The sequence below is a fragment of the Simochromis diagramma genome, unplaced genomic scaffold, assembly GCF_900408965.1.
Source record: "Simochromis diagramma unplaced genomic scaffold, fSimDia1.1 OVJJ01000386.1, whole genome shotgun sequence".
Taxonomy (NCBI): domain Eukaryota; kingdom Metazoa; phylum Chordata; class Actinopteri; order Cichliformes; family Cichlidae; genus Simochromis; species Simochromis diagramma.
This window is the reverse complement of record NW_024387210.1, coordinates 184,109-198,738: the sequence shown is the minus strand read 5'-3', so window position 1 is coordinate 198,738 and position 14,630 is coordinate 184,109. Positions and strand designations below refer to the sequence as shown.

Here is a 14,630-nt window from a genome sequence, read left to right as displayed (position 1 = left end):
TGTCCCTTTTTAATTAGATCAGAGTGTTTTCATGGCTGAACGTCATCCTCCTCTGAGACACTGAGTTTTAATGAAGAGTTAGATTTATTATTTACATCTTTAATTTTAAATGGGTCACCAAAAAAAATCTGTATCACAGGTATTCTTCTGAGAACATGCCAAGATCAGCCACCAATATTATTCATCAGTTACAAGCATTACTGCTGAAATAGGCTATTTCATTAGGGCATGTTATGTTCACTAACAGATGGTTCATCTGAACCTGATGGAAAAACCTAATAACTCTGATGAGAACACGTTTTCCTTGATCTGAGTAGCACCGAAAGGAGATGACAGAACACACATCTGTGAATTTATCACTAGTCCTACCCGACCCAGCTCTTTAGAACAATACTATTAAGTAAATGATCAATTTGTGTTTGAGAAAACAGTAAATAAGCACATTTCACATGCTAAGAAAAAGAACAACCACCAGTCTTCACTAAAACTCCAAAACCGTGCACTTCCTCTAATGTCCACTTGAGCCTCCCAAAGTGAGTCAGTCCCCATATTCTCACATGTTAAAACCACTAGTTTCCCCCTCATCCTAACAACAGAAGGGGAGTTTCTAGCACATCAGGCTGAAGAACCAATCAGCTTATACGATGATGAGGTGTCTGCCATTTGGGAGTCCTGATATTGCTGTGATTATTATTTCTTATATTGAGACGATGAATGGTATTCTCTCACTGACAACTTACAAAAACTTCAGCAAAAAGTAGCCTGAAATGCACAGGAGGAATCAGTGGTGCTGAACAGACCAATCAGAAAAGTTGCGGGCTATTTTACAATCAGGACATGTCTTTGATTTCAATTCCATTTTATGTATATAGTGCTAAATCAAAACAACAGTTGCCTCAAGGTGATTTATATTCTAAGGTAAAGACACTACAGTAATACAAAGAAAACAGAAAACCCCATCATATGACCCTTTATGCGCAAGCGCTTTGGCGACATTGGGAAGGAAAAACTCCCTTTTTAACAGGAAGAAACCTCCAGCAGAACCAGGCTCAGGGAGGGGTGGCCATCTTCTGGGACTGGTTAGGGGCTTCAAACACATCAAGCAGTACAGTAAACCTCACAAGCATTAAAATACACACTAACACCAAAGTAATAACAATAATCAAGTCATGTGCTATTTACATTTCCCTTTGTAATGTTGGTGTCATTATTTCATGACTAAAACAAAGTCAGTCAGCAGTGAGGAGGCAGGACATAAATTTGCGATCCTTTTGTTTTCTGTTCTACAGGTCTCAGTATCATCCTGATAATTTTAGAAACTTTTTTGTGGATAACAAGGTTAAAATAGATGCTGTATTGTTCTTAATTTCTCAGAGTCATGCAGCTGAGAATCTTTTACACCCTCTGATTTGGGGGACTGTACAGCGCAACACTCCCAAGTGTTTATTTCAGCCTCACAGTTGTGGATCGGTTATTGACTGAATCCTAGGAAGATTTTAAGAAAACAGCCTTGAGCCTGGAAAATAATTCTGCAACGTTAGAAACCTACTTTATTATCCAAAAACTTTTACGAGGTCAGGATTAGAAACTTCTGCATGGCTGCTCTCTGTGACTCTTTGCTTCTTAAATGTCATTAACAGTAGCCCTGCAGCGCTCTAGTGGCTCCGGATGTCTGAATCTCCCAAGGCACAAACATTTGTGTCCTTTCCAACATCTGGATCAAATCACAGCTGGAAACGTTATGTTCTCAGTTTGTCTTCAGGGAAAAAAGATGAAAAATTAAGAATTCAGCTGACAGCTTCCTGAAGGAAATGCCGCTGTGGGTCACATGACCCTGTGGTTTGACCTTCAGGAGGCGATATCAGAGGAAAGCTGATCTTCAGGATGTTTTTCTGTCATTGTGATATCACAGAGAGATTCAGTAGCCTCCTGAAACCCAACACTCTGCTATTATTATGCAGGAAGAAGAATACTCCCACTCAAGAAGGACATTTGTGTTGGAAGGACAATTCTCCATAACCCTTAGCACTAAAACTAAAGAGCATCTCTTTAAAACAAGCAGGTGGACACGTTAGATCCACAGGTCCATATCAGACCTTTAGAGTGATTTTGACTGTTAAAACAGTGTTAACAATTGTAGAGTTCAGGGTGAAACCAGCCCCACCAGATCCAGTCTTTTTGCAGCCTTGCCTAGTGGACTCTGTAAAGTCTTTCCAATTCCTGGTAATCATCATCTCCAGAGACCTGAAGCAGCAACTAAACATGAGCTCCTTCATGAAGAAGCAACTGCAGAGCATGTACTTTCTGCAGCAGCTGAAGAAATTCAACCCGCTGAAGTCAATGATGCTGCACTTCTACACTTCTACTCGTTCATCACAGAATCTCTACCCACCTCCTTCATCACCATCTCGGATATTTAGATTACTTAGCCTATACATCTCTGTGCACCACCACAGACTGAGTCTAACATTCCTCAACTTGACTTCAGGATTTTAATGTTCCCTGCAAACATGAAAATGGGTTCAATATGTGCCCACTGGTTTGGTTCTGCTTTGGACTTGGCCTGCTACCAGTACTTGTGTCCTGCTTTTCGTGTTTCATAAAGGATCAGAACAATGGTCTTCTCAGGGTAAGTCCACCTCAGTGGAAACATGGAACTGTTTAAACTGTGTTGATTGGCAGGTTGAATCGATTTCTTCTCTCTTCATATTGATCAGAAAACCTTACATTTCACCCAGCTACTTCATAGCTAATATCAGCATTTAGAGATGGAAAAAGACTTCAAGCTTCTTTACAGTTGGTCAGTTTGCAGGAGGATCTGGTTCAAAAATCAAATGCACTCTAATTCTTCCTCAGCCTCTAATCAATTTTTAAAAGAACCAAATAAAAAGTCAGTAGTAGTAAATGAGGGGTTATAGGAGTTGTGTTTGTACACATGAAAAAGACATTTGATGCAGTCAGTCTGACTGCAAAGAAAATACTGTTCAAGACTTAAAGGAGAACCATTATTTCTTGAGAGTTCAAGTGGTGTCCCGCAAGGTTCAATATAAGGCCTTTTTTTTTTTTTTAAAGCTCTTTTGTTTTTAATTATTGATGGTGTTTTCATGTTGTTTGATACTGCTTGTTGCTTCACCGGACATTTTCTCATGTCGCCATCAGACAGCTTCATCAGGAGCCACACAGAAGAAGCAGCAGCTCGATTTCAGGTGAGAATGAAGACAAACGAGAGTTCCTGTCCTTTTTCCTCCAGCTGATCTGACTTGCAGGCACAACATAAAAATAACCTGATTAGTCGAGTTGGTGTGAAAATAAATGTCAGTGTTTGATGGCTGGCAGCTGTGGACTCTCCCCTTCCCGCCTCGTCCTTCTCCTTCTCTACTTGTTTGAATCATGATTTAGGAGAGATGAATATAATGGAGTCTACAGTGACCGTCATCTATTTCTGCTCTTTCACTCTCTGTGTGATTCAGCTAAGAGTTTGATGCCTTGCTCTGCAGCTCCTCAGCGGACCGCCTCTTTCTATCAGCGTTTCCAATCCAAATGTCTTCCAGCTATCAGCCTTCATCAGGTTAGAAGATTGGATGCTGGAGGTGCTGACAGCTGTGCTCCCCAGATGGAACTGCTTGGGGAGCTCGGCCATGTTGTTTTCTCCTTCATTGAATTCTCAGAAACGGGATGGATACTTCAGGGAAATGAGGCTCAGTTGGGCATTTGAGTTACTTCTCTGCAGTCCTGCAGTTGTGGATTCCTCAGACCTGACACAAACATCCTCTGCCAAGGCCAACATCCTTGGTTATATTTTTAAAGAAAATGGTGGGTATTTGGACTTCCTGCTTTTGTGATCCACCTCATCTGAGTAAAATTAGACTGACAGTCACTAAAAACCAAGTTCAATGCATTACAGTGTTTAAAGACTGAGTCAGTCTGGAGTTGGTTCTTTTAAGCTTTATTTTTTTGGGGGGGGGCAACTGCATGTTTATCTCAAGTTTCACAAGTTTATCTCAGTTTATATCTTTTGAAATGCTTATTAAAAGACAAGCAGTTTTTTTAACACGATTTTACAGTTTGTGTTGTTATTTTACTTTTATTGTGAAAGATTCCAATGTCATAGTTTTTACACAGTCAGTTGTATTTCTAAATAAGCCGCTTTTACATAGTGACTCATGTCTGCCAATCTTTAAAAATGAACAAGAGTTCAGTTTTGCTTTTGGATACAGAGGTCAGGCACACACTGATGTCAGGTCTGCTCCTGCCCATGTTATGTGACCAGCATAGGTTACCATGGTGATTTATCCAGGTAAAAAGAGAGCCAGTTTGGTGACACAGAAACTTAACTTTAAGCCTGACATGGCTCGCTAATCCACGAACCAGGCTTCATAGTACACTCCTCTGGACCCTCTGTCAATTTTCAGGTGAGTTAAACATAGGCTCGCCTACCAACGCATCACACAAAGTGGACGAGTTCTGATTTCAGAAATCTGAACTGAACCATTTTAAAAACATGGAAAATAAGATTTTAGGATAAAACTGAAGAAGGAGATTTCCCCTTCATCATCAGCTTGTCTTCTTCAGAGACCAGGTGAGTTCTGAGGGACCTGACACGCTTTCCTTTTCATCCTGGGTGATGGCAGAGGACAGAAGAATGTCATCAATCACATGTTTCTCCAGTTTATTGCAATACCAAAACTAGCACATACACCCTTAGTATTATTATTTATTTATTTTTATAAAGTCACATAAGACATTTGAAAATTCAAAATGGCTGTTTATTCTGAAGAAAAGAAAGACGTCCTGAAAACCAACCAGAAGATTCCTTTTTAAATGACTGAAGTGTCAACTTTTATACCTGACAGTAGAGAAGTTGATTGAAAAGGGTTTTCATATGATTTTTTTTTAACTGCAAGTCTGCATGTCAAAGAGCACAAGAACCTCAAAGGGAACCTCAAACTGCCGCTGATGCACCTGTCAGAGTGTGAGAGTTAAAAAGTGTTTAATGTACAGCAAGTTTAACTGTTGTTCTATGAAAACTAACACATTTTACAAGAGAAGTGTTTTAGAGACAGCACGCTGCTGAACTCCAGAGTGAGAGAGGAGAGATCTGTTTACAGTCTTAACTTTTATTTCTCAGGACAAAAAAGGAGGGATTTACAGCTAAATAAAAACTGACACGTAACACCAAAAAACAAACTTTAGTTTTAATTTAAGCTGAAAGAAGTTGGGAAGCCAAACCTGCCGAACATCAGAATACTAATGTCAAACTGGTTACTTACAAACATCAAAGTCATTTAAATCATGCAGCAGATTATGAAATGCTGCTGTCTTCGCTAGTTGGACCATAAAATCTTCATCAGTAAAACTATTGTTTTTATTTTCATGTATGACACTGGGACTGGGACTCAGTCTGACACTCTCACTGAGCTGTGGCCCTGCCATACTTGCAGGCAAACACTGCTGCATCTTTATATCTGCGAACATCTGCGAACACACAATAAACACATAGTTTATTTTACTCTATTTTTAATTCTGTGCTTTAATATTTTTTTCCTTTTGTCAATTTTGTGTTCTGGTTGATATTTTTAGACCCTGTAACACGGCACATACACCAAGCATAAAGTTTTATTTGGTATTCATTACTGCACTGTCATGACATCCTTACATGTTTGACCTGGTAGTTGAACTGTGCAGTGAATCTAAAAAATTAAAGTCATTCAAACCTATTTTGTACCTACATTTTAATCAGTCCAGTCCGTTTTGGTTACTTAAATGATCCTGTTAGAGCTGTGATATCACATGTGTTTCCTGTTGGTCAGCTCTCTCTTGATAAAGACATTTTTACTTTTCTTACATTTTGTTTTTGTTGCTTTTTCCTTTTTATCCTTCATAAATGAAGGATATTCAACAGTCACTCTGCCAAAAACAGATCGCAGTTTCTACCCTGACATGTCCTCTCTCAAAATGAGCTGATATCACTCATGAGAGAAATGTTTGACATGTGTTTAATAGATTATAGACCAACGAGTCATTTACAATGTTTAAATAAGGGCAAAAATGAATTTTTGGCACAACGCCTGCTCTGAGGCAGCTGTTCTCAGGTGTTCTGCCTCCTGTCATGTGAAACACAGTTTCCTCACTCTCCCTCTCTGTGTCGTCACTCCTCTCTCTCCCCTCTGTATTTAAAGTGTGTTTTGCTGTGCTCGGAGCTCTGAGGAGTATTTCTGCTCTTCCTCAGCGGGTCCTCGGACTCCTCCCTGCCCGGGGATTATCAGACAGCCTGATCCGAGCGGGGGTCTCCAGCAGGAGGATGGCGCAGAGCGCAGCGCGGAGGCACCATGAGAAGCTGAGCTGACTTGGATCCACTCAGAGGAGAGCAGGAGGAGCACAAGGACATGTTCTCGGAGCTGAGCGGCTTCAACCTGACCTCTAACCTCAGCGAGCCTTCCTCCGCTCCGGGTCAGGAAGGGGACGAGGAATGGAGAGACGCGCCGCTGGAGCGGCTGTCGCGTGGAGGTCACGTGGTGGTGTCGGTGTGCCTCGGCTCCATCATGGTGTTCGGCTTCCTCAACAACCTGCTGGTGCTGGTGCTGTTCTGCCGCTTCAAGAGCCTGCGGACGCCCGTCAACATGATGCTGCTCAACATCAGCGTCAGCGACATGCTGGTGTGCGCGTGCGGCACCACCCTCAGCTTTGCCTCCAGCCTGCAGCGCCGCTGGCTGTACGGCCGCCGCGGCTGCATGTGGTACGGCTTCGTCAACTCGTGCTTCGGTAAGTGTCTGTACCCTTGGAGCCTCAGAGCCCGAGAGGCTCTGTCAGGTTACCGGTCTGAGCTGACCAATCACTGGCTTCATTTAAGAGCAACTTAAAAAAAGTTTTTCTGTTGAAACAAACAGTTAAACTTAATTTTAAACTTTATTTATAAACAGCAAAAGTGAAAAGATTATGTCAACGTTTCTGCGCTTTATTTTGAAAAGTCTCCATCCAGACTCCGTGCAGCTTTCAGAGGTTTAAGAAGCGGTCCTCTATTTTTTCATGCTGCCGATTTTATTCAGTGTTTACTTACTTTACAGCTTTATTTATTCCATATTTTCTGTGGATCCAGCTGCACTTTATTCACTTTACATTTGAGCAGTGCACAGGTTTGATCCTGATGTTTTCTTCTCCCACCTGTTGAGTTCTCAGGGGTCATGTGGGCCATGTTTCGTGAAGTGGGTGGAGATGCAGATAAAGTGCAGCTGCCTGCTGCAGATAACAAACCTCTGCCCGAACACGGGACCTCAGGGGACCCACACATGAGCTCTGGTAATGTGATCAGAATCAGCTCTGGGTGGTTTTATTAAATGTAGCACACAACAGAAAATAATCAGACCACAGGAAGTGGACTGTTACCTGCTCTGTTCTCACCTGGGCTCAATTTGAGCTACATGGAGCTGCAGCTTCAAGACTTGTAGGCTCAGTTTCACAGACATGGATTAAGGCGAGTCTGGCTGGTTAGTAACTAGGGCTGGGTATCATTACTGATTTCTAGAATCGATTCGATTCCGATTCGATTCCGATTCGATTCGATTCGATTCGATTCGATTTAAATCTGAGAAATTTTGCCTCAGACAGTCAGAAATATTATAATTCAGATCAGTACATTTACATATTTTTGTATCTATAAAAAGGAAATTGACACTCGCAACACTTTATCAAAAGTGTGAGCATCACAGTAGATGCCTTTGTGTCAAAGTAGCTAAAGATAAAACACAGAAAAACATGAAGGTGGTTTTCCTGGCCTGGGATTTTATAAAAATATTCTGCAGTACATCAAAAACGAAAGAAAACCATTAATCAACATATGAACATTACCTCTGAAGTTACAGCGGTTTTATTACAGACACAGCTAAGTGTTTTGCATTTTGTATAATTTTAAAAAGTTTACATTTGTTCAGAAGCCTATTGAACAGCAGAAATGAGTCTTTCTTTTCAGAAGTAAGTAAAAGGGAAAAAAAATAGCAGCCAACAGCGCTGTAAACAACAGTAGACTTGTGCGTAACAAGCAAGCGAATAATGCAGAAAACTGATTTTTAGACGGGAAACTGTTCTTGAAATATACAGAGAAAGCGAGAGAGAGTGAGAGAGAGCTGTGAATGAAGTGTGATTTTATCATGGTGCAAGCAAAACAGCAAAAGTCAGAGGGAATTCATGACAATGATTTTGTGAAGTGTAGTTTGGATCTTCTTTTGCTGCTGGTTCGGTCAATAATGTTTGGAGAGAGATAAAACTAACAGCTTTAGAATCAGTGTAAAAAGGGCGTAAACACAAAGCGCGGACCCGCCGAAACATCGGAATCAGCAAGATGTCGGCTTTCAGCCCCGACCGTGTCCGTGCTGTCGGGTGAGAAAGGCGACATCTCACTGATTCTGATCCGTCGGCGGGTCCGAGCTTTGTGTTTACATCTTTGTGCAGAATCTGTGTACCTGCTCTCATTTACTGTTTTAGCTGTTTGGTGGTTCTTGAAATTTTGTGAGGTTTAACCTGAGATTCTGGCATTTCAGGCATTTTAAAAAAATCGATTCAGGATTTTAATGAATCGATATCATGTTATCCAAGCCAGAATCGATTTTAATCGATAAATCGATTATCAAAACCCACCCCTATTAGTAACCTTGGTTGTTGTTAACAAGTACAACAAATTTAGATTGGCATCTAAACCACACCCATCAGAAAAAAAAGAAATAGTTAAAAACAGTAAACAGACAATAACAACAATAATAAATACACACCTGAGGGAATGATTGTGCAGAGTGCAATGACAGTCCTGAAAGTTGTTATCAGTGCAATGCGGGAGGGAGGGGGGGGTCAGTTTTGCAACTCAATCCAATTCATTTTTTGTATATGGCACCAAATCACAACAGCAAGCCACTTTTTCTTTTAAATAAATTATTAATTACTGATAAACTGTTGAGGTATTAAAGACTTCTTGGGTATAGTGAGAAAAAGATTATGATTATTTCCAACTTTTCTTTTGATAAAGCTCCAATTTACCGGTCGCCATGGTGACATCCCCTCTAAAGAGCCTGGACAATATAGCAGCTGGAGGCTCAATTTATACTTCCAGTAGATCAATATAGTTTCAAATGATGCTGAGGGTTACAGTAAAAAAAAAGTGACAGGTTGTCTACCAAACAGCAGATCAGGTGCATAAAGTCAAGTAAGGACATAAAACGTGGATGGAGAGGACCCTAACCTACAAGCAGCCACAGAAAAGCTTCATTCAGACAGATATGAAGAAAACCATTTCAAAACAGATCCTGATCCACCCACCCAGCTTCTTAGGCTTTCGTGCATAATGTGATGTCAACAGTATAACAGGCAGAGGTCACGTCCAAAATCAACAGACCAGAACATTCTCATGCATCGCAGCACGCTCTACGAAAACATGTTGCAGTGGAATGAGCTCTTCAACAGCTGGATTGAAAACTATCCAGAATGCTGTATTTGTCCAGAACAGCTGTAAGCTGCTCAGCCTGAACCTTTTCCAAAATCTTAGCAGTAAACAGTAATTTAGAGAAGAGTATGTAGCTGCTAAGAAAAGAAGGGTAAGCTTATTTTTTAAGTGGGTGGATAAGAACATTCTTAAAATAAACAGGAACTTGACCAAAGACCAGTGACGTGTTGATTTTAGTGACCACAGTGGCTGTTAGGCTGAAAGACATTTTTTGAACAAGTATGCTGGTATAATGCTAAGAGAGCAGGAGCCTACTTTCACTGAGACAACTAATTTTACCAGCTCAGGTAAAGGAGGTAAAAAATAACAGGCTGACCTGGGGTAGGAACAGGCACCAAACAGGAAGATGCCAAATATTATGTCTCACATTACAGATTTTTACTACAAAGAAAGAAAGAAAAATAAATATCAAATTTTATGACTGTTTTTTTTTAAATATTGACCATTGTTCACTGTAAACAGTCTCAGCAGAATTAAGGCAAATCTATTCAAATTACAATTTTTGATGCTAAACATGATTTAGTTACTGCACAGAGCTCAAATGGAGTCAGTACTGAAGATGTGAAAGCTGAAGTAGTGGTGACCCCTCCACACTATCATGATTTGCACTTACCTGCCCCTCTAGACTGAGCGGCAGGTAAGTGGACTTCCAGGGTAATTCCTTTATTTATGTTGCCTTTAAATTTCTGTCAAGAGTCGGTCATTTCCAGTTCCAAGGCAACGTACCAATCTGCTTACTGCTGAAGATCACAGTTTTTAAGCAGTATATGTTTTTGAAATGCTGCTCTCTGTGGAATTATCATTCTTATTCTTTGTTTTTACTAAGGTTACTGTAGCCCTGTAGTTATTCTGTTTTTTAATCTGCTCATGGCTGCTGGATTAAACTTGAGCTGGAGTCCATTCATTTTTCTGCATGTTAACGGATGTATTTTCTTTATTTCCAAACTGTAGATGAGTCCTTTTTTTTAAGTTAACCTGATCACTTCCTGTCTTTGTTCTTAGGCATCGTCTCCCTGATCTCTTTGTCCATCCTGTCCTACGACCGCTACAGTACTCTGATGGTGTACAACAAGCGGTCGGCGGACTACAGAAAACCCCTGCTGGCAGTGGGGGGGTCGTGGCTGTATTCGGTGATATGGACAGTGCCCCCCTTATTGGGCTGGAGTAGTTATGGCCTGGAGGGGGCGGGGACGAGCTGCTCGGTGTCGTGGACTGAGGAGTCACCTCGCTCACATTCATACATTATCTGTCTGTTTGTGTTCTGCCTTGGGCTCCCCGTCCTGATCATGGTGTATTGCTACAGCCGCCTGCTCTATGCCGTCAAACAGGTGGTTCACGTTCACAGATGCTGAACATCTGGCAACTTAATTTATAATTTATATTTTCAATAAAATAACGTCAACTAAAAGAGTTTTTAGTAGACATGTGTATATATTATATATTTTATATATGTTACATATATTTTTTTCCTTTAATTAAATTTGCATATTTATTTACATTATTCAGTTTATTAATTTATAATTTGCTATTTTAGGTATTTACACTTTTAAAGATATTTTTACTACCTAAATATTACAATATTTGTGCTTTGTTGCTTCTGACAGGGGTTTTTCTGTCTTTATCTTTTATTATTTCTGTATACTTATTTATGTTCTATTTTCCTATCATGAGATTTTGATGGGACAATTTTGAAAATGTTTTAATGATAAAGTCCCTTCGTCTTGTCTGTCAGGTGGGTCGTATCAGGCGGACAGCAGCTCGTCGGCGAGAGTTTCATATTCTGTTCATGGTCATCACCACGGTGGTGTGTTACCTGATCTGCTGGATGCCATACGGCATTGTTGCCATGATGGCCACCTTTGGCCGGCCAGGCCTCATCAGCCCCGTTGCCAGCGTCATCCCTTCAATCCTTGCCAAGACCAGCACCGTCATCAACCCTGTGATCTACATCCTCATGAACAAACAGGTGAGTGCTGGACTGAGCTGTTATCAGGTAGCAACAGGGCTTAAAATACGATTTGTCAGTACCGTAGGTAGGAGCACTGACACACTGATGAGGAAGAAAATAAAAATGCTAATAAATTTAAAAAAAATGCACCAAAAAAGTAAAATGAATAAATAATATTTTCTAATTTTTAATGTAGATTTTGTGACTTTTTTTTCCAACTTTCATTATATACATATTAAAAAAATACGTAGGAAAAACTAAACATATATATAAATATAATGAGTAAATGAACATTTTTATGTTCATGTTTTTTTTCTTTTTGAATATTTAATTTAAGTGAGACAGAGAAGTGTGGCAGGATTGTTTTTTAATTTAATCTCAGTACAAACTACATCAGTATGATGCCTACACACAGACAGAAACACACATGATGTCATTAACAAAGTACATCACAATGTTTTCTTTTTTTTTCAAAATCGTATATTTATTGAAAACTGTATTTAAAAAATGAACTTTAAATAGCAAATAAATATGCCATACTTTGAACAACCTAGCTCTCTAAAGCAGGGGTGTCAAACTCCAGTCCTGGAGGGCCGGTGTCCTGAAACTTTTACATGTGTCTCTGCTGCAACACACCTGAATAAAATTAGTAGGTCTTTAGCCAGACTATAGAACTTAGCTGCATGCTGAAGTGGCAACCCCTAACTCTACTCTACTCAACTCTACTGAATCAAATGGCTGAATTGCCACCTCAGCATGCAGTCAAGTTCTATAGAATCTTGCTAATGACCTACTATTTGTATTCAGGTGTGTTGCAGGTGGGACACCTGGAAAAATTTCCTCGAGGACTGGAGTTTGACATCCCTGCTCTAAAGGAATAAGAAGGAAAAACAGAAAATAAATTCTTAACATATCTAAAAAACTGAAAAAATAGAAATTATATTGGTTGTAAATATTTTAAATATTTTAATTGAGTCTACATGTACAAAGATATACAGTTACACATTAAAGTTTTAATGGAAGATCAAAAAGTAAGACAATTGAAATAAAAAAAAAAACGATGTTGCTTTTTTTGCTTGTTTTTTAATTAAGAACATCTGTTCAACTCTTTGTTAACATAAGTATCAGCGAGTCACATGACAGCAACTCAGTGCATTAAGGCATGTAGACATGGTGAAGACGGCCTGCTGAAATTTAAACTGAGCATTAGAATGAAGGAGAAAGACGTTGTGGGAGCCAGATCCAGATACTGCTGCGACTTTCCCACATAATCATCTCTAGAGTTTACAGAGAGTAGTCTTTAAAAAAGATTTTAAAAATCCAGTGAGTGGCAGTTCTCTGGGAGAAAATCCCTTGTTGATGCCAGAGTTCAGAGGAGAATGTCCAGACTGCTTAGAGCAATTAGAAAGGAAACAGGAGCTCAAATTACCGCTTGTTACTACTAAGGTATGCAGAAGAGCATCTCTGAATGCATTCAGCCATGTCTCAGCGGTTGAGGCTGGTGATGGTGCTACAAGTTCTTTTAGAAAACAAATTAAATTTAATTACACTGATAAGCAAAGAAACATTTGGTTTATTTTGTGAATAGCATGTTTGCTCGGTAAGAGACTATCTGCCTGGAGATAACATCAACATCTGTCTGTTAATGAAGCAGGTATTATCATACAGAGCGAGTTTGGACTGGAGAGCTCACAAACTCCCCATTTACATTGTAAAAATATACTTTCATGGCATATCATTTGGCTAATCAACAAACTTCAGATGAGGTTATTGGGTAAGTGAGGATGGAGCTTAAGACAGAATAGCTGCCAACACTGGCATTGACATATATTATATTAAAACCATTAACAAAAACAAAAACAAATCTCTTTGTCAGTTCTACCGCTGCTTCCTGATCCTGTTCCACTGTAAACACCCACTGACGGAGGATGTACAGTCCTCCATGCCCTCCAAGACCACCATGGTCCAGCTGAACCGGCGCGTGTTGGATGGCAGCCCCGCCGGGCCATCTGGTACCAAACCCATTGTGCAGGACGTGGAAGGACTCAGCGCTGCAGAATCTGACAAAACCAACCCCGTAGAGCTGCCGCTGCCACCCCTGCCACTGCCTGAAATCTCCTCCTCCTGACAGCCCTAAGCACTGACTGTTCACTGAAAAGTGGGGCCAGCAAATGTCTGTTGTTTGAACCCTTCAACCACCAACATCTCAGCTCATACTCACACCCATACTCATCACTTCTCAGTTTGTATGTGTTTCATTTTTTTGGCAAACGATGAGGTCATACCCTATATGCCAACCGTATTCAGCTGCTGTAATTATTGATTTAATAATGTGAGCTAAACTAATCTAACAGAAGAGTTAAATCCTGTTTTCGGATTCAACCGTTGAAATCAGAGGCTCGGTAGAAATCAGATTTTGCTTGTTTGTTTGCAGCCCTCAGACTTTAATGACTAATTTGTGGGTATTTTTCTATGGTCTGTGTCCTGTTGGTGTGTTGGGAATAAAGTGCTGTGCTCTGCTTTGACTCTCTGACTTTAATTTTAGCAGGCTCAATATGAGCGATGATTAGTAGTTCTGATGCATGCATGTCCTTTGATTTATTTAATTTTTGGAAAACTACACAATTTCACTGTCCATAAAGAAGGCCACTAATACAAGATACGAGCTATTGCAAAGAAATGGAAGTTAAGGCCACTGTACAGGCCTGATTTTACAAACTTATGCTTGGTCTTAATGCCCAAGTCTCTTTTTTGCTGCTGCAAGTGCAACTAAAACAAGTTGTTGGGTCTGTGTTTCCACAAGCCCCGCTGGTTTAGAGACATATTCATCATGAAGAAAACAAGACAGTCAGCAATCGATCGATCGATTTACTTGCAAGGGAGGCCTCGTCGGTGTCTACCACGACGTCGGGGTCATTTACCACAAAATGACCCCGACGGCCTCCGCTTGCTGCCTTTTATTGGGAAAACAGTTCACACAATACACAATAGTTTACACGCACCTCCCCTCGTAACCCCCCTTGGCACTGTATGTAGATGTGTGTGTGTGTGTGTAAGAATGTGTGTGTATGACCTCCTGCTGACCAAAAGGGTCATAAAAGTGTGGCACTATGTTAAAGACAGAGACATGAAAATAGTAGCCCCCCATTTTATTTGATGCTCAGAGACATTTTCTTTTAGTAAGGACACTGCAAT

At 40.3% G+C, this 14,630-nt stretch overlaps 1 protein-coding gene across 1 annotated transcript; it reads left to right on the top strand.

Annotated features, from left to right (window-relative positions):
- The first annotated feature begins 5,880 nt into the window (after nucleotides 1–5,880).
- Nucleotides 5,881–13,960, top strand: LOC120746464 (pinopsin-like). The gene is made up of 4 exons (XM_040051876.1): nucleotides 5,881–6,762; nucleotides 10,490–10,815; nucleotides 11,220–11,453; nucleotides 13,312–13,960. Exons 1-4 carry the CDS (start codon nucleotides 6,387–6,389, stop codon nucleotides 13,561–13,563), a joined length of 1,188 nt encoding a protein of 395 aa, XP_039907810.1. The 5' UTR covers nucleotides 5,881–6,386; the 3' UTR covers nucleotides 13,564–13,960.
- The last annotated feature ends 670 nt before the right edge of the window (nucleotides 13,961–14,630 follow it).